This window comes from Phytophthora sojae (assembly GCF_000149755.1).
Source record: "Phytophthora sojae unplaced genomic scaffold PHYSOscaffold_3, whole genome shotgun sequence".
NCBI lineage: Eukaryota > Oomycota > Peronosporomycetes > Peronosporales > Peronosporaceae > Phytophthora > Phytophthora sojae.
Genome location: NW_009258117.1, coordinates 5,754,057 through 5,771,744, shown reverse-complemented (window position 1 = coordinate 5,771,744; position 17,688 = coordinate 5,754,057). Strand labels below are relative to the sequence as shown.

Genomic DNA, 17,688 nt, shown 5'->3' with positions numbered 1-17,688 from the left:
TTCAAGTCCAGCCCGCAAAGAGCAGGCTTATATTTCTAAACACGGACATTAGCCTCGAGGAATTCCACAGCATACCGGTACTCCAACATGGTGATACAGTACGATATTTGGGATATTATATCGGGACGGGCCCAATGACGGATTACAATTGGGCGGTTTGCATCAGGAATATACGGCGCAGGTTGGCGACGGCAGCACAACTGGCAACGAGCGTTGAAATGCGGGTGACGCTGTTGAACGTTATCATGATGCCGGCAATTTTATTTACAGCAGCAGTGTATGACCTGCCACACTGGGCGGATCGCGAAATCCGGAATCTTCAGAAACAGTTTCTCTGGAGACACTCCACTAGCTCAGACCCCAGCCGACACAAAGTAAGCCCAGACTTACTTTATATGCCAAAGCGAGCCGGGGGTATTGGGCTGGTTCGGTGGGCGTGGCTATCAAAACTCAGCGGATGAAACATGTACTTTTGTGGCTCAACCAACGACTGGATATTTACTATGGGGCGTGGCGATCATGGGCATTCCGAGGGGATGACACTGAAGTGGGGTCAATCTCTCCACAGCTTCTGCTGCAGCAGCACAACAGAGGATTGGTCCTTCCAGGGAGGAGGCTGCGATCGGTGATAGGTGGAGGGCTCGCACCCGACGCGGCCACCGAACTGAAAATACAGGTTTATCGCGAAAGCCACATGGCCGCGCTGTTGAGTGAAATGGCGTGTTGGCGGGATGGCAACACACTCGAAATCATTTGAATTCACCAACACTTGAGCAGACGTGGACTTGGCGGAGGTAGACAAGAGGTTTTGGCCTACGTTCTTGTGGAGTGACAATCCTTGGCTACGGGAAGTAGGGGGAGCTGTGCTTACAACAAGAAATATGATCGGATCCGAGTGTGCGCGTTAGCCGAGCTACACATTCAGCGAACTGGAGTAGCATCATACTCTATCGCTATCCCGTCTCCAGTAGGGGAAACCAAGCACCACACCCGACCAAAGCTGGGCCGATGGGGTTTGACAGTTCTTCTTGGATCACCACCACTGGGGATTGCGGAGGAGATGCGGGTCAAGCGGGAGCTGGATCTACGGCATCAACCGGAGTTACAACATCAATATTTCTGGGCAGTGAATGCACAAGGAGCAGTTAGTGGAGTCGTCCTCGATGACCAGCGACGGAAAGTCGCTTCCCTTCGGCTGCACCAACACGAAGATGGTATTCACTGGGAACTCAGAGACCACCATTCCCTACCACACAGCTTAGCTGCTGACGTCACGAAGCTCGAGAACACGCAGCGGAGAGGTGGGTTGGTCATGCAGGCATACCCGTGGATACACAGATACCCATGGGAGGTTCCAGACACGATTGCGAACAGACATATCGTCCAGGCGCTGAAGCAACAACCATACCGCCGCTACAAAGGGGGAGAAGACAAACCGCCTTAGGCCAAGTCATTCACCACCTCGACAAATGGGCAACACGAAATCGATGGCAAAATCACGTTATGCAACAGACACCGAAAGCACTCTGGTCACATGGCAATATGCTGTCGGAGTATCAGGTATGGGTTGCATACAGGCTGGCAACATGCCAGTTAAACCTGTATTTTGATGTAAGACAGCAGAACAATAGCTGGCGCAAACTCGATCGATGCCAATGACAAAATGAGACGTTAGAGCACATATTCTGGCAATGTCCATGTGCCCAAGCTTGCTGGCAGGAAGTGGCACAGCGATGGACAGGTCAGGTGCAGAGTCCGGAGCAGGTGCAGACATTCGAGCGCTATTGTGCGTCACGATCGGCAACTCCGATTTCTCAACGCATTCGAACCAGGTTAGCCACCATCTTCGAAGATGAATCGGAGGCATACGAAGGCGAGTGGAAGCGTTTGTGACGGATCCTGTGCACGATCTGCGTAACATCACTTTGGATACAGCGAAGCCGAGTAGTCCACCAAGGTGGACGAGTTTCACAAGAAAACAGCGTAAGCGAATTCAGGCAAGCAGCAGGGCGACACTTACGAGCGCTGGCTAAACGAGAGCGGAGGAAACCGCACACAATGGTCCAGGGCACACGGCTACTGCTCTGCCTAGATATGTATGACTGCCCCTTCATGAGACACCACAGCAAGTGGTGAGCCACGTAAGGCCACCGGGCTCTTTGCAGACACCGGCGCTGATATCCTGGCTTAGGACTTACCAGACATCTTGTACTTAAGTAACATTAAGTTAATAGAATAGTCTGATCATGTCTCTAAAAATATGGTCAGCCGACATATCCATTTCGCGAAATGGTGGTCAGACATTCGAAATGGTTGACCATTTTCGACTTCTGGTGACCTTCACTCTGTTTATCTTGCTAAATGTATTCACGTCGATTTACACAAATGCCCAGCACGTCGCCATGCACCAGCGCGCGGAGCGAGCCGGCGGCGGCAGCGGCGGCGCTCTTCTGGACGCTCCTGCGCCGCGCACATCGCGGCCTGGAACTAGCGCAAGCTCACGCGCGTGTTGTGTGGTGCTGCATGGCGCCATAGCCTGCTGCCACGCAGCACCACAACGGGCCATACCACCTTCCTCGCCCTCTGGGCCATGCGTGGCAGACAGATAACGGGCAGCTAACGCTCCTACGTTCCTACGTGCGCCCTCTACGCAGCGCTGCTGTCGCAGAGGCGCCCATCGGCTGCAGCTTGCTGCCCGAGCGCGCAGCAAGCTGCAGCCTTGCATTTCTACATGCAGATAAGCTATTCAAAAAATGACCGGTCATTTCATATCTGACCGGGGTGATATTTTGGAAATGGTTTAATCATTTCGGGAGCTCTCAAGTGGCGATATTTTTTGCCCCTGTCCTAAGCGAAGTCTTGTCCTAAGCGAATTTCCGTATTGACCAATGAGCGAGTCATATTATCGACATATGTTTGATGCTAAACTGCTGTGCCAAGCACACTAATCATAGCCGGATGAAGCGCATTGACCAAAGAACATGTCATGCTTCGCATCAACGCACCACAAGGTATTCAAATATACAAGGAAGCTCGAGCATAAGGCAAATGACTATAATCGCACAATATATGCCAACGGGTGCGTCGCCGAGCACATATTTTGAGTCGGATGATTTAGCCTATTTACTAAATTTTAGAATCTAATCAGTTAGCCATGAAGCTAACCCTAACTTTTAGAACGCACATTGAGGTTCGCTTTTGACAGGTACCATTTGCCAATTCTGACCCCCCCCCTAATGATTGACTTGGCCCGTAATCAGGTTGATGAGATGGGTACATGCTACCGGGAGATCGCTTTACTAGCAACAGTCATCTCGGCAGCTATTATAATGCGACCGAATGCTTTGCTCATCGGTAGCTTTGTATGTACGTGCTATTAACCGTTGTCGGTAGAAGTACTTGGAGCTAGCTAGTCTTAATCGCACGCTATACGCCTACAATACCAGTATATCTCACGCACACGGTTCTCCGTCAAGCCTAGTGTATGCTATGACTCTGTTTTGCGCTGATAGCTTTCGTTATTAAGCCATGATACTCTAGTGCATGCTGATCTACGCTCTCTGAGGAACAGGCAGACAAAGAGAACGCTGACCAGGACATAGGAGGCAAACACCAAAGATAGTTCACAGCATTTTACACTAAGCATTTTCACCGGAAGATGTATAATAGGCCGCATGCGACGAAAAATTCCGGTTGAGAATGGGCCTTAGGCTGTGTTGGCCAGTTGGTGCTGCTGGTTCTCGTAAACCTGGAGCTTACTGCTCAGAGTCTTGCCAGTGGCGCTCTTGGGGATCGCGTCGATGAACTCCACCTGCCGCACCTTCTTGATGGGCGCGACCTTGGAGGCAACAACGTCCATCACGTCCTCTTCCGTGAGCCCCGCCGCGTTCATCGGGTCCTTTAGCACTACGTAGGCCTTTGGCACCTCCTCGCCGACGGAGTTTTGTCCTCGGATGCAGCAGGCATCAGAGATCTGCGGATGGTGGTGCAGCACGTCTTCCAGCTCAGCCGGGGCTACCTGGTGGCCTTTATACTTGATCATCTCCTTCAATCGATCGACGATGAAGACGAAGCCGTCCTCATCGATGAAGCCGATGTCACCAGTGCGCAAGAATCCGTCTTCGGCGAACACGCTCTCGTTCGCCTCGGCGTTGTTCGAGTAGCCCAGCATGACTTGCGGGCCCTTGTGCAGCAGTTCCCCGTGCTCGCCCACTCCCAGATCCTTGTCGGTGGCGGTGCATTTCACGCGAAGCTGGGTGTTCGGCAGCAAGCGAGCAACGCTTCCCTGGTATTCATAGCAATATTTTGACAATATTAGCAGGCAGTGCTTGCCGCTTGAGCATTCGAATGAATCTTCCTCACCGGCTTGCAGTTGTTATCTTCAGCATAGTTGACTCCATGCGAAGTCTCGCTTTGGCCGTACGTTTGCTTGACAGTAATTCCCAGCCGGTCTTTGACGAGCTTCTCATCTTCCTTACCCATCGGTGCGCCCGCTGAAACCAGGAATACTTTGCCGAGATGTCGTATTTGTCAACGAGGGGGTGGTGGGCAAGGAACAACGCTAGTGGAGGAGCAATGTGCGCCACGCGGATCTACACAAACGATAAACTGTTAGTCTTTGTTGCATGCACTGCGTTAGTGATGCACCAGGACGAGTTATGATACCTTGTACGTGGATAATGTGTTGAGGAATGTCTCCGGCTCGAACCGAGGCAAAATCACCTTGGCAGCTCCCTGGTATATCGACAGATGCATCAACATGACACCATAGTTGTGGAAGAACGGCATCAGCCCAACTGACGTTCCACTTAGATCCTCCACGTGATTGATCTGGAGCGCGTTAGATAGAGTATTTCTCGCACTCAGCGCAACACCCTGGGCATCACGCCAACAACGTTTAGCAATTTTGGTGGGAAACGAGCCGATAATTCTATCGACGTCGCGTTTACCTTGGGAACACCCGTTGTTCCGCTGGAAAATGGCAGCAGCACATTGCTCCTCGGGTCAATTTTCTCGAGCTGAAACGAATCGTCATCGTGCTGAATCAGCTCGCTAAAAGCAATTCACACTTCTGTCAGAAAGATCGTTACTGGGCATTTGTTCAAACCATAAAAACCACTTACCCAACGCTTTTGAGGCCTCTTCCGATGCCTTCCCCACCACCCATCGTGTAGATAAACTTCATCTCCAAGCTGCACAATTGGGCTGCCTCAACGGCAGTTGTCTCCAGCTCCTTGTGAGTAATAATGTACCTGGCCTTCGCCGCCTTGATCTGTACTGCCAGCTCGCCCTGGAGGAACATGTGTGACGCAGGAGAACAAACCGCGCCTCAGGATATGAGTGCTGCATCACCACCACAACATATCAGCCTCGAAGTCAGCTACCATTGCCTCTGATTTAACACTACAATCGAAATATAGCAACAACTTTACCGAGCACCACCGTGGGGTAGTCCAAGCAGTTGAACGAGTGTACGATGACCGCCTGCGCAACAGCAACAGCATTAACAGCTTAGGGCACAGCACGCACCAGTTCTGAGTTTTCAGGAATTGCCACGTACATCCCCCTTCTTCACACCGTCCTTTGCTAGAGCAACCGCCAACTTCCTGGCCCGCTCATGGAGCTGATTGAAAGTGACGCGCTCATGCATGATGCCATCAATGAAGGCGGGTTTGTCCGCATTAACGCTCAGCTGATCGCCGACGACGTCACAGACCGTCTTGTTGAGGATCTTCACATCCGGGTGCGGCGACTCGTGCACGATCTTGGAGAAAGGCCGTAAGTTGAGCGGGGTTGCTGGCGTAGGAAGTCGATTGGGTAGGATGTGTGGAGTAGCACGGCGGAGGCCCCAGCGAGTGGATGCACCGCGAAGGTAGCGACAAGCAAGCATGGCAGCTGGTGGCGCGAAAGCTGTTGTACAACGGTGGTAACTTGTGAGCTGAGTGGTAAGGTGCTAAGTGAACCGCTGGCTGGCGGACCCCCGACATCCCGAGGTCCTGTGCCGCGAAGCGTGCTTTCCGGTGGGATTAGATAACGGATCCGTGACAGGATGCAATGCAAGATGGGAAGCCCGAAGATACGGCAGCGCGGCGCTGCTTCGCTGCCAGCGCCATTCGCGAATCGCGGGTATGGTTGGGAACCGAGCTTCCGCCGAGCATGGCTGTTGATTGAAGCACTGCTGGCTCGCCCCGAGCGCTATCGACGGTAACCGCAAAAAACCTGTTGATTGAAGCAACGAATCTGCAAATTTAGCAGATCTATACTCAAGTCGAGCACTTATAGAAATATTACTAAGACATTTACTCAAGATGATGCTCGGTAATAAAATCTCATAGACGCCATGTATGATACAAGGTGTATCCGCGCCGGACGTATAAATGGTCACCTAATGGCTCATGCATTTACTTGAGTGTACACACGTCGCAGACAAGATTTAGTGGACAGATTGGTGGTCACCTGAAAAACACACTTGGCTAAACTACGGATTGTGGGCTCAAATAGGCTTTGTATCGGCTTGCCTTTGGCGGTCGGCGCTTGTGCAGAATGAGTCGCTCGCGATTGTGAATGGGCTCAAATTGTTGGGGAGAACCCCCTCTTTTTAATAGCTTTGTATCGAGCAATATTATTGGTTCTATGGTCGGGTGCCCATTTTCGTTATTGACTTGCGCTTGTATACCGGTACTTGGCACTGACCATTTATGTCCTGACCACAGTCATGTCCCGTCGACACCGCATGAGTATGCATATCGCGGCGTAAATAAATACATCAGCCAACAACAATGCTGCGCGGTACATTGCTGTAGCACACACCGGGGCGTCGTGGCAGTCACCTAGCTTTTAAGATTTATCTAACCAATTTCGTTAACTTGCAGCCGAATCTAACGTTATACCCAGTCATTCGTACTTAACTATATCGGGTTTAGGGTCCGTAATTTAAAACTAATTCGGTTTAAGGTCCGTTCAAATCAGAAGGCGTAATCTTTGGCGTAAAATTGAAAGCCTATCGTGTTTTGAAAAACATGTACGGCTACTGTCTTCATACGCACAACCGTGTACCCTCAATGTACCCTGTGTGCGAACTATGTTGTTATGTTAGAATGTACTCTGTCACCAATATGTACCCTTTGATTTATTGTGAAAACCGAACACTATGTCCTATTTTTTTTGCAAATCGATCGATTTGGGTGCTTATTAAGCGGCTGAGACCTTGTTTTGTTATATATAAATAGGATGCTACTCCGATTTGGCGTTCCCCAGCCCTGTTCATATACCGCGGATTGCCGTCGATTTATAATCAAATCACGTCGAATGCCCACGTGACACTGGGCATTACGAGGGTAGCTCGTTTATATGAACGGTGCCCCATGTCAACGTGGATGGCAAACTCGACGCTGCCGTATACATGAAACACCCGATGGGTACATGCAATATGCGTCTGCGTCTGAACTATTCACGGGGCTGAAATTTGGCACGAGGGGCTGCTTATACGCTTGCTCTAGCCCGCTGCACGATGCAGCGCACCTCTGCGGCCATTTATATAGCTCAGGAAGCTAGGCTCTCATTAGCATTTGATAGGGATTTGCACATGGACGGGTTACGACCAAAGCTACGATTTAGGAATTGGCGTACCCCGTTTTATATATTTTCTACCCCTCCTAATCATTCTAATCTGGTCTGGACATCTTTGGCGGTTTTCACAATAAAGGTAGCATGTATACTAATGCAATCGTGGGAGTAACGTCCCGTATGGAACATCTAGACGAGTCTAACGAACCTAGCGATTGATGCTTGCTGCCCCTGTGATGCACGAAGAGATGAATGGCACCGTGCTCCTTTCTCACGCACTTCAGTATCTGCGCGGTATGAAGTCTGGTGAGCTACTTGTAGTCCTCTAACACCGTCCTCTAGCCAAGCCTCAGACATCAGGGGAACTATATGGACAAACGACGGGGGGGGGGGGGGGTAATAAGATGCGTACAGAAGCAGTGTCGGTGGCAACAGCACCGACGAGCGTCGTTTGGACAGGAACTTGCGCCGGAGGTTAGTTCTTTGTTGGCTCTGCGAGGGGGAGATTCTAAACTTAGATAACCCTCAGCCGTCCAATTCAGGATCCGCTCCAGCTCAAATTAGTAATAGAAATAGAAATAAAAACACAGTCAAAGGATGCAAATCTTCGCCCTGCCGATAAGGGAGGCGTGAGTAGATGGAGAGTCGGAGAAGTTTTTGGAGGAAGAAGAGATTGCGACTCCCGTGGTGTCACCGGCCAGCCCACCAAGCACTCTACGCATATGCAGCACGCTGCTACGAGGCACAAGTTACGGAAAGGTACTGTGTACAGTAAGGTCATAGGGCCCAGGTTTTCTTGTTAGCATGTCTGATTGGTCCCGTGGGTTCCATTTGGTGGATCTATTCATTGTTTCCGAATACGTTTAAGACATCAATGCATCTTCCCAACGTGTACCGAAACGATCATTTACATGCCTTATAGGGTAAAGCTAGTTGTTCAATTCCCATGGAATATCCCGACCAAGCGTAATACAACCGTTAGGCCGTATTGGTACACTCCCGCAGTTCAAATGTCTGATGTGCATTTATCACGTTATCCAAAAGGCACATGAGCAGACCTCTACCAATACGGGAATGGTCAAGTTTCCCAGATTTATTAGAAAATATGACCTCATTTGAAGTGAAAATATGGAAATAATATGGAGTTCGCTGTCTGCCGAGGTATTGCTTGTCTTCTACGAATCTGGAGCATAAACACACTGCAATTGTTTACCATGCAGGACGCCGTCATGGGCTAGATCTGTTAGCGACATCTGCCGGTCCATTTTTCTCGCATCCGATAAGTGGGAAATCGGACTCTACCGTGGCGGTGTTGGGGGACACGGTAGCTATACCTCCACAGAAACGCGCTAGTGTCGGGAACTTCGATACAGCTTCCTAAAGCTGCCACATCTCCTGGAAGATGGCTAGGCGGTGGTCGAAGCATTCAATCGCTGCGTGGTTGGGCTTGTTGCTGGTGTACTCTCTGCTAAGACTTTTAAACTCCCGGCCAATCTTGTTAATATTTTTCTCGCCAAAGTATTGAAGAAGTCGGTCGTGCTGGCCTTCGATCGTTACCGCAAGCTCTACTATCGTGCTCGTAACAAGTTATTTGGGTGTCACCGGTGGCGCACACCCATTGGTTTGCGTCAGAGTGTGAGTTTGAGCCAGTCCTAAGACGTGCGGTATTGCAACTGCGATGACCACGGTGTTCGTTTGCGCTACCTCTAGTGCTTTCAGGCTTGGGCAAACCCACAAGTCCAGATTGGTCACGCATGTTGTCGCGGCCGCGTGCGAAATCTCAAAGCTCCCGTTGATCTCGTGTTCGTTAAAGTCAAGTTCTTTTATAGCGTCCTCAGAGAGAGGCTCCCGCGCTCCACTCATGTCGAGTAGTGTCTGTACACATCCTGCAAAGCAGTCTTCTTGCTGCTTAACCAATGTCAACATTTCTTGTAACGACACGAAGACAGCATTAGCTTCACGGGCCACTTCACGTAGCGCGTACATAAAACCCCACCCCACAATGTTTGGAGCGCAAGTCGATTCTTTTTCCGTTAGATACCCGCTCACCTTAAATCCATTCTTGCACATCCAATCTGCTACATTATACATGAACAGCCATCGCGTACTGTCAACTTTCGGACACTTAGTTTGCATTTCTGCAATCAGGTTCTGTTGACGACGAAGATGACACGAGGCGGTCCCCAGAAAATTGCCGACGATGTGCCGTCACCTCTGTGATTTGGAGTTTGTATCGGATGCTGATTGGTGGATGACTTGGATACGGCGCGGCTGTACCCGGGTGACATGGATGGCGACTGTGGGAGAGAAGTGATTTCTCAGGATGAATCCAGCGCCTGACCCAACTGGCTGGAAGTGTGAATCCTGGGAGTGCACGCCCAGGCTTTCAGAGAACACTCAGTCCAGCCGCCGACTTTCCCTTACGATGAGTGCCTAAAGTCTGGCGGAAAGTGTCTCCGGCGAATGTATCCCAGAGTACACCTCATCTTGCTGTGGCTCAGAGTGCCCCAGAGGATCAAATTACCCTGAGAATCAACCCACTACCACCATGATCATGCACAGGAGGCCGCTAAACCCGCTAAAAGTGTGGCTTTGTGGAGATACACGCGAGCCTGCAATGTAGCAGACTTGTTACCCAGAGTGCCGCACGATGACCCAGAGTTCACCTCCCTGAGTGCAGGTGACCCAGAGTTCCAAGATGATTCTCTGGGTTTGGACCATAAATCCAGACTCTCTATACTGAACTGAAGTGTCTCCCAAGCCAACACCCAAGAATCCCCACAGTTCCCCAAGATTCCTCAGAATTCCCAGGATTTCAGAAGATGACCCTGAGTGTCACCTGATTTTCAGGGATTCGAGTCAGTTCGAAGCCAGTCTGCAATCAAAGTGATGCGTGACCTTGAAGAACCGTTGTCGATGCGCAGACTGGATACCTTCGAGGAGTCGAGAGGGAGTCCTGCACCATACTAAATCAAGTCTAAGGACCCATAATTGGCACTTTCGACGCCGTGCGACAATGGATTCGCAAGCCGGTCGCAAGTTTGGACCGCTGAACCCAAGGTATACTCAAGACAAGACATTTGACCCCAAGCATAGTGAACAGAAGATATTTACCCGAAGAAGTAAGAGAGCGAGAGAGAGAAGTAGCTGATAAAAGACAAACAGAGTTCAATTTTCCCTGTACTGCGCAAGTGACTTCGGCCAAGCTTGCCGACGGAAATCCGGAGGACCCGAGACTACGACCGCGGGACACTAAGGGCACATCAACGGCGAAGGACAGCCGTCTGTGTGGACTCCATCAACTCAAGTCCCAGTTAGGTGGGGACCAGCGACGGCCTTGAGCTTCCTGGAGTGATCCATCTATTCCATATCCTAGTTGGGTCACTTGCTGTGCTCGTGGTAGCCCATTTCATATTATTCCGGAGGGTATTCTGGGGTGCTAGGTAGTCGCCTCCAGAATTTTGTATTGACTGCTTGTGTGAAGGGAAGGTAACTGATAGTGATTGTATTTTCCTCCTTTATTGGAGGTGGTGCGCGTTTGTGTGAGTCTCAGGGGAGCTAGGCCCCTGAATTTCAGACCTAGTGTGTGTGTGACCCACCGTCCAAGGGTCCAAAAGAATAAGTGACGGCTAGTTGAAGTGTTTGTATACTCTGTATTTGTTGGTTTTATCGAGCTAGGACGGCATTTGGGTAAGGTGTCTTCTGAGTTCCAAGTCCCGGAGTTGACTGAAATCCTGGACCCTGAATTCGTGATATTCTGGGTTTCGAGGGATCTGATTCTCTGGGTTTGCCTTTGTTGTGGGGGTGCGTTCTGAAGTAGACGTGCACTCCCGCACTTCTTCGAGGCTACATTAACTACCGGTGGAGTGCCGTTCCGTCGAAGACAAACGAGCCGACAGGGATTACACAAGGTACCCACGCCAACCAGGGAATGTGATTTTCAGGGTTTAAAACTTTGTGGCTACGAATCTCTGGGTCTATCTTCTTGCTGTTGACTCTCAAGTCGATTCTCTGAGTCTACACCCTGGGGAACAGCATTGGGCTGCGCTATACGAACCCCCCTGGGCGATAAAGGTTTCATCGGTCTCGCCTCAGCTGGTGCGCGTGCCCGGATTCGATTGTCGAGGATTTCGCCGGAATCAAGTGTTGAAGAAGTGTTGAGTGCCCGTCAACTTCAAGCTGCCAAGATCTCTGGAGGACGAGGGGCGAAGAAGAGTGGACGCGGTGACGGAGGACGCGGTGAGGCGTCACGTCAGTCGCGTCGTGTTCAAGGTATGGAGCCTGAGGAGCACAAGGACCTGGAAACAGTCGTCCGCGACGCTCGGAAGGCGGAGAAGGCTGCTCGCGAGAGCGAGACAGTGCAAGGTGGGGACGTCAAGGCGTCTGCAGTTCAAGATCAGCCTGCTGCTGGATCGCAAACTCAGGAGAAAGAGGTTTCCCCTGAGTGCCAAGGTTCGACGGAGACGAATCCTGGGTCGCGAATCCTTGAAGTCCCAGAGGAGCACACCCGCGAGGGTGGTGCTCAGGCGTCTGAGGGAGGCGCCAATGCGGTTGAGCGCCCGGAGGTGATTGACTTGGTCTCATCTTCGGGCGAGTCTGTTGTGGAAGTGAAGCCGGAGCCCGTGCGAGTGAAGGGGGAGGCGAAGACTCAGAGTTCCAAGGTGAATTCTGGGTTCGCACCACCTGAACCCAGAGTTTCAGCGCCAAGTTCGCAAACGGCACCCAGGAAGACGCCTGAAAGCGACATCCGGGAAGCTGCTGCGCCTGCTCCGGAATTGGGAGCAGCGGTGTTGGACACTGAGAGCATGGCGCTGTACGTCCGACGTGAAGTTCGACGCTGGGAAGAGGTGAATCCTGGGAAGGTGACGCCCCCGAGTGTCGTCTATGAGTGGCCGACTCCGAAACCGGACGCTAACTCGTACTTCGCGGCCGCATACGCAACGGGAGACTATTTCAAGTGGCGTTTGGCTCTGGCGAACCAAGATGATGCCTGGATCTCTGAGTTTCACCTCGCCCAGTGGGGCGTCGGAACTGCCCAGGATCTCATGGCGACCACGATTCCCCTGAATATCATGTCCGCACGCGAGTGCGTCGCCATTCTGCAGACTCTGTTCTTCGAAGCTGGTTTCGAGTTTGTCAACTTGATTCCTGGCTGGTCTACAACGCGTACTTCCAGGATTCCAGAAAGCCTGGTACGCTCGGACATGGAGGACACTCAGAATTTCATCGCGGTTGAGCTGGTTGAGCGAAGACTGGTGATCGCTGGTGTGCCTTTCAAGGTGAACTCTGAAGACCAACTTGCACCAAGCATTCAAGATCAGGCGCCGAGACTGGATTACCACAGGGAAGATGGAGACGGTGATCTATTGATGACGGACTACGATGCGGATCTACTGGGCCGACAGTTTGTCCTGAGATTCAGGGTCACTGGACTCAGGATTTTACGGAGCCCGCGAGGGTCAAGTGATGGTGAGCCGCAATCCAAGCGCACACAGCATGGACCGCCTCGCCCGCAAGCCCCGTCGACGCCATCCGCGCTGGCTACACCGTCGCTGTCTTCTCTTCCAGCGTACAAGTCCTCGGCTAGTGCTTCGCTCCAGAATTCCACTCCCCTGAATTCCATGTCCAATGGTCATGATCCTCTGGAGGCGGAAGCCAAGGATGCTGCTCCAGGTGCGCTGCCAAGCGTCATCGGTACTTCGCGCGCTTCGGATGAGAGTACTGCCTCGGGTGTTCAAACGTTTTATGGTAGCTCTTCGTCTTCGTCGATGATGTCGCTTGGACAACGAGTTGGAGCTCTAGCGCTTGCGGCCCAGAGTGCCAGTGGCTCCGCAGCTGCCGGTGATCTTGGATTTCAGGTCACCCGGACAGTCATCCCGCCGCGTCTCGTGTCAGTCGACCAAGATGACGTTGAGATGACATCGTCGGTGCACTTTAACCCAGAGATCGCACCCAGGAAGACCGGTCTCCCCAGGATTTCAGCGACGACTGCCGAGCCGAAATTCAGGGTCGCTACCCCGATTGGTGGTCCAACGGATGTCAGCGCCGATGAGCGGAGTCAACACCAGAGCTCTAAGAGCGAGGTGCGCTCTCGACGCTCGACGAAGTCAATCCTGCAATTAGCATTACGTATCGCAGCGTTCTTCATCGATGTGCGAGCCTAGACATCCACTGCTGAAACTTGCTATCTAGTTAAAAGCAGAGACTTTCGTCCCCACAGTATATTCAGTATTTAAGAATGGGTTTAAAAAGTGGGCTCATGATCCAGTTACCCACGAGGAGGACCCAAACCAATCGCCATGATAGAGCCCGCCGCACAGCAGCCAGCCGCCGACTTTGACATCGACAGACAGCCACACAGAGCAGGCCCCCGACTAATCAGAAAATCAGCTGCGTCGAGCCGCTCAAGTGATCCAGGAATCTTGGGTCAGCTTCGTCCGCGTCCGCGAGGTCTGGGCCCGCCCAAATCGAGCTGAATGTCTTACGACAACAGCAGGAGTGGCAGGCCCGCATGGAGCAGGAGCAACGCGAGTTTCTCGCCAGAGAACGCCTGGATGCCTTGGAGCGCGAGCGCCTCAGGAAACAACGCGACCTGGATGCGCGTCGCCAGATCCAGGAACTCACGGATCGCTTGGTCCACGCTGAGATCGGCCGAGGAGAAGCGGAATGGCGTGCACAGGACGTGGAAGCTCGCCAGACCCAGAGTTCCACTGAAACTCAGGGGATGACCCAGAGTATCACGGAAGCTGTACGTCTCGAGCGTGAGCGCCTGGATGCCCCCTACGCCGAGCGCCGGCAACAGCGCGAAGCCGAAGCCGACTCGGAGCGCGCGCGCTGGGTTTCCAAGACCTACGCGGGCTGGAAGGAACAAATGTCGACTATGGAGCAGAAGGTTCAAGCGCTTGAGGCGGGGAGAGAGCGAGAGCGGGAGTCTTGCGGGAATATCCAGCGTTTCCACGCTGGCCAAGTGCGCGACCTTCGTGCAACATTGGCCCAAGTTCAAGCGCGTCGTGCAACCGCTGCCCCTCATTTGGCAACAAATGTGAGGTCGTCAGTGACTCAGAACTCTGAAGTTGCAACCCAACCCCAAGAATCCAGTGGCGTAATCAACGGAAACGCAAGTGTCGCAGGCCAGAGACGGGAGACAGCTGATCCGAAGAACACTTCCGAAGTCGCCGACTCCCAGCTAAGAGCGACCCTCGCGCTGACTTCCGCCGACACTTCCGGCAGAATCACGCGCGTCAAGCGGGGACATGGCGCTTCGGAGACCAAGGTGACGTAGGATGTCAAGCTCGAGTCTGTATCTCTGGGGAAGACGTCGGATCCCAGGAGAATAGCGGCCTCTAAGGCCTCGCAGGACTCTTAAACAGACTCCAAGCGCTCTGCGCCCAAGAAACGCCAGCAGCAGAAGAAGAAGCGTCAGGATGTCAATCCACCCTCGGACTCAGACCCAAGCTCCGATTCCAGCGATGATGACTCGTCCTCTGAAGTTCGGACGACAGTTCGGACGAGAACCCTGGGGTTAACCTGACGACGGCCTCTACGGCTCAAGCTGGCACTACGCTCCTGACGTTCCGACCGTACATCAACTCGAATACTCTGGGTGAGTTCGACACTAAGGCGTCACTCAGAGAACGCGTTTATTGGTGGGAGCGTTTTGCGAACATGGCGGCTCAGGGAGGCTGGTCTACGAAGATGCGAATTCAGGAGCTCAAGTTGAAACTCTCGGGAGCTGCGCGTGACTGGTTCAACCAGTTGCCCAAGCACACTCAGCGTGACTGGAAGGAGTTGGCGTCTGCATTCAGGAAGAAGTACTGCAAAGCGCGCTCGTCGTACTCTGAACGCTACCTCACGATGGAGATGAAGAACTCAGAGCGCGCCCTGTATTTCTTCTATCGTCTGAATTCCGCCGCTGGGAAGGCTGACATTGACTTTCGCAAGTCTTCGAAGCGTCTGGAGAAGCATATCCGGATATTCATCACGAAACTCAGGGACACGCGCCTCAAGACGTCGCTGCAAGGTCAGAGATTCAGAAGTATCGCTGATCTGGAGTATGCTTTGGAGCAGGACGAAGATGTCTGGAGTCGCAGTGACCATGATGCTCCGCCACCCAGAGTTCGTGACTTTCGTGCCGACAACATTCCTCAGGATCGTTTCAAGTCTAAGAGTGCAGGACATGCGTACGTGACTAGAGGCGATGTCTCTGACTCTGAGTCGGATGAAGACCCTGAAATTCACGCGCGTTTCCAGGAAATCACGGACGAACCCAGAGTTTCAGCCCGAAGTGCGAGCGCGAATTCAGGGTCAACTCGTGAGATCTGTGGAGAAGTGCTGAATAAGAATTGATCTCCGAGAAAGGCGGCAGGGCCGATCGACTGGAAGTATGGGGGGTCAGCGATCGAGAGACAGGCAGCGAGGATCTATGGATCAGAGGGAGTTCTTCGGGAGATCTCAAGTGGCCCGATGACGCCGGCGCGTAAGGCAGGACATGTGGCAAGCTAGATTGTGGATGATCGCGTTCGAACCGTGGCGTGATTCGAGGCCGACCCAAGTCCCGATCGACGACAGATCTCGCAGATCTAGGACGGCCGAGGACGGAAGATGATGGATCGGCGGCGTACGGCAACCGGCACAAGTCGTCGATCGAGAGGTGATCGCCGATCGCCGATCGGGATCGATCACAGATCGGGAGTCGATCGCAGATCGGGAGTCGATCGTGGATCGGGAGCCGATTGTGGGATGATCGTGGATCGGGGATCGACCGCGATGGGATGCACATGGAGGACGAAGTCAGGACAAGAATCCAGTGGTTGTTTAGTTGTAGGATGGTAGATGAGATAGTAGCGGTAGAGAGATACCAGCTAAACATAAATCAGAGCAGAATTTGCACCGAAGAACACAAGTCCCCTCAAGTCGTCAAGTCCCAGGAACCACATTGGCCTCGGCAAGCATCGACACTTTGGACAGTGAACTAGTGGTACGGTTAAGACTGGATTAATACATTGGCCAGCTTGACCTACTCTAGCTATCTATCTTTTGTGTGCAAGTCCTCAATCGACCGGATATTAGTGCTTGGCCGGCGATCGTTTCTCCTCTCGATCAACCTCGATCCCGCTATAGGAAGCGGCAAGCAACTCAGGAAAGGAAGGAACACACCCGGAAAGGCAACTACCGGCCTTGGATCTACTCCAGGCCGACCGATCGAAGCGGAGAACCCTCGATCGGAGCGAATACTCGGACACAGAGCGAAGGTTACCGCGCTGCCCCACAAACTATCTCCGCGTCACGCCAAGACACTCGATCTTCACCACGTGCTGCATCTTCGGCGCCCCGAGAGAGCGGATCCAGCCCGCCGACGGGTACACAAGGTGAGAACAAGTTCAGCCGATCACGGATCGTTGGGGGACCCCCTCCGTTAGTCGGTGTCTGGGCGCTGGTGGGAAGCTCGATCAGGCCTTAAACAGATTTTGGCCAATCCCGCTACACCACATTGGTGCGCGTGCCCGGATCTCTTGGGGACTCCGGATTTCACCGTGAGTCCGTAGAAGATGCGCAAGTGAAGAAAGAACCAGGGGAAGAGGCGTCGTCGGATGTCGGATCGACGGAGAAGCTGCTGAACAAAACGAGATCTGCGGATCGACAGAGTGCTCGGAGGACTTCTGTCGACGGATCCTAGGGCGATCTGGAGACAGATCTAGAAGCCAAACCTCAACATCCTCCCCAGGTCGCTTCGGGGACCCCGGTGGATCTTGGTGCGAACCGAGATTCACTAACAAAACAAACTAAGGCGGGATCGGATCGATACGCGTTCGCTGACTCGCCGATCAGGCTCGATCGGAACTACCTGGACGCGATCGCGGACAAGGCCCAGATCGTGAGGAAGAAGCTGACAGCGCCAGGCTTAGACGACGAAGACCCCAGACCGTCGGCTCTCGACTGGTCCGAGGCTGACCTGGATCGTCAGTATCACTTGAAGTAACTGCGAGACTTCTTGCGTCAAGATCCTGTCATGGTGATCTTGCGGCCAGAGCAGATCGACGACCCGAAGGGCCCGATCTCGGCCCCTCGAGTGACGGACAACAAGCGGATGGCGGTGAAGAACCTGCTCGGGCTGTTGAAGGA

At 52.7% G+C, this 17,688-nt stretch overlaps 5 protein-coding genes across 5 annotated transcripts; 4 read left to right on the top strand and 1 right to left on the bottom strand.

Annotated features, from left to right (window-relative positions):
• Window positions 1-1,893: 1,893 nt before the first annotated feature.
• On the top strand, window positions 1,894-2,136 carry PHYSODRAFT_492952 (hypothetical protein; the record flags this gene model as incomplete). Its single annotated transcript, XM_009525528.1, has 1 exon — window positions 1,894-2,136. A coding segment is annotated over one exon (243 nt), but the record flags the coding sequence as incomplete, so codon positions are not given.
• A 1,570-nt stretch (window positions 2,137-3,706) lies between these two features.
• On the bottom strand, window positions 3,707-5,890 carry PHYSODRAFT_329133 (hypothetical protein; the record flags this gene model as incomplete). Its single annotated transcript, XM_009525527.1, has 8 exons — window positions 3,707-4,285; window positions 4,363-4,428; window positions 4,479-4,592; window positions 4,666-4,875; window positions 4,950-5,052; window positions 5,124-5,328; window positions 5,433-5,484; window positions 5,561-5,890. 8 exons carry the CDS (start codon window positions 5,888-5,890, stop codon window positions 3,707-3,709), a joined length of 1,659 nt encoding a protein of 552 aa, XP_009523822.1.
• A 5,950-nt stretch (window positions 5,891-11,840) lies between these two features.
• Window positions 11,841-13,730, top strand: PHYSODRAFT_256338 (hypothetical protein; the record flags this gene model as incomplete). The annotated part of the gene is made up of 2 exons (XM_009525526.1): window positions 11,841-13,035; window positions 13,510-13,730. 2 exons carry the CDS (start codon window positions 11,841-11,843, stop codon window positions 13,728-13,730), a joined length of 1,416 nt encoding a protein of 471 aa, XP_009523821.1.
• Window positions 13,731-14,077: 347 nt separating this feature from the next.
• Window positions 14,078-14,848, top strand: PHYSODRAFT_250393 (hypothetical protein; the record flags this gene model as incomplete). Its single annotated transcript, XM_009525525.1, has 1 exon — window positions 14,078-14,848. One exon carries the CDS (start codon window positions 14,078-14,080, stop codon window positions 14,846-14,848), a length of 771 nt encoding a protein of 256 aa, XP_009523820.1.
• Window positions 14,849-17,056: 2,208 nt separating this feature from the next.
• PHYSODRAFT_396877 (hypothetical protein) lies at window positions 17,057-17,332 on the top strand (the record flags this gene model as incomplete). Its single annotated transcript, XM_009525524.1, is given in 2 exon segments — window positions 17,057-17,227; window positions 17,243-17,332. Coding segments are annotated over 2 exon segments (261 nt in total), but the record flags the coding sequence as incomplete, so codon positions are not given.
• Window positions 17,333-17,688: the final 356 nt, after the last annotated feature.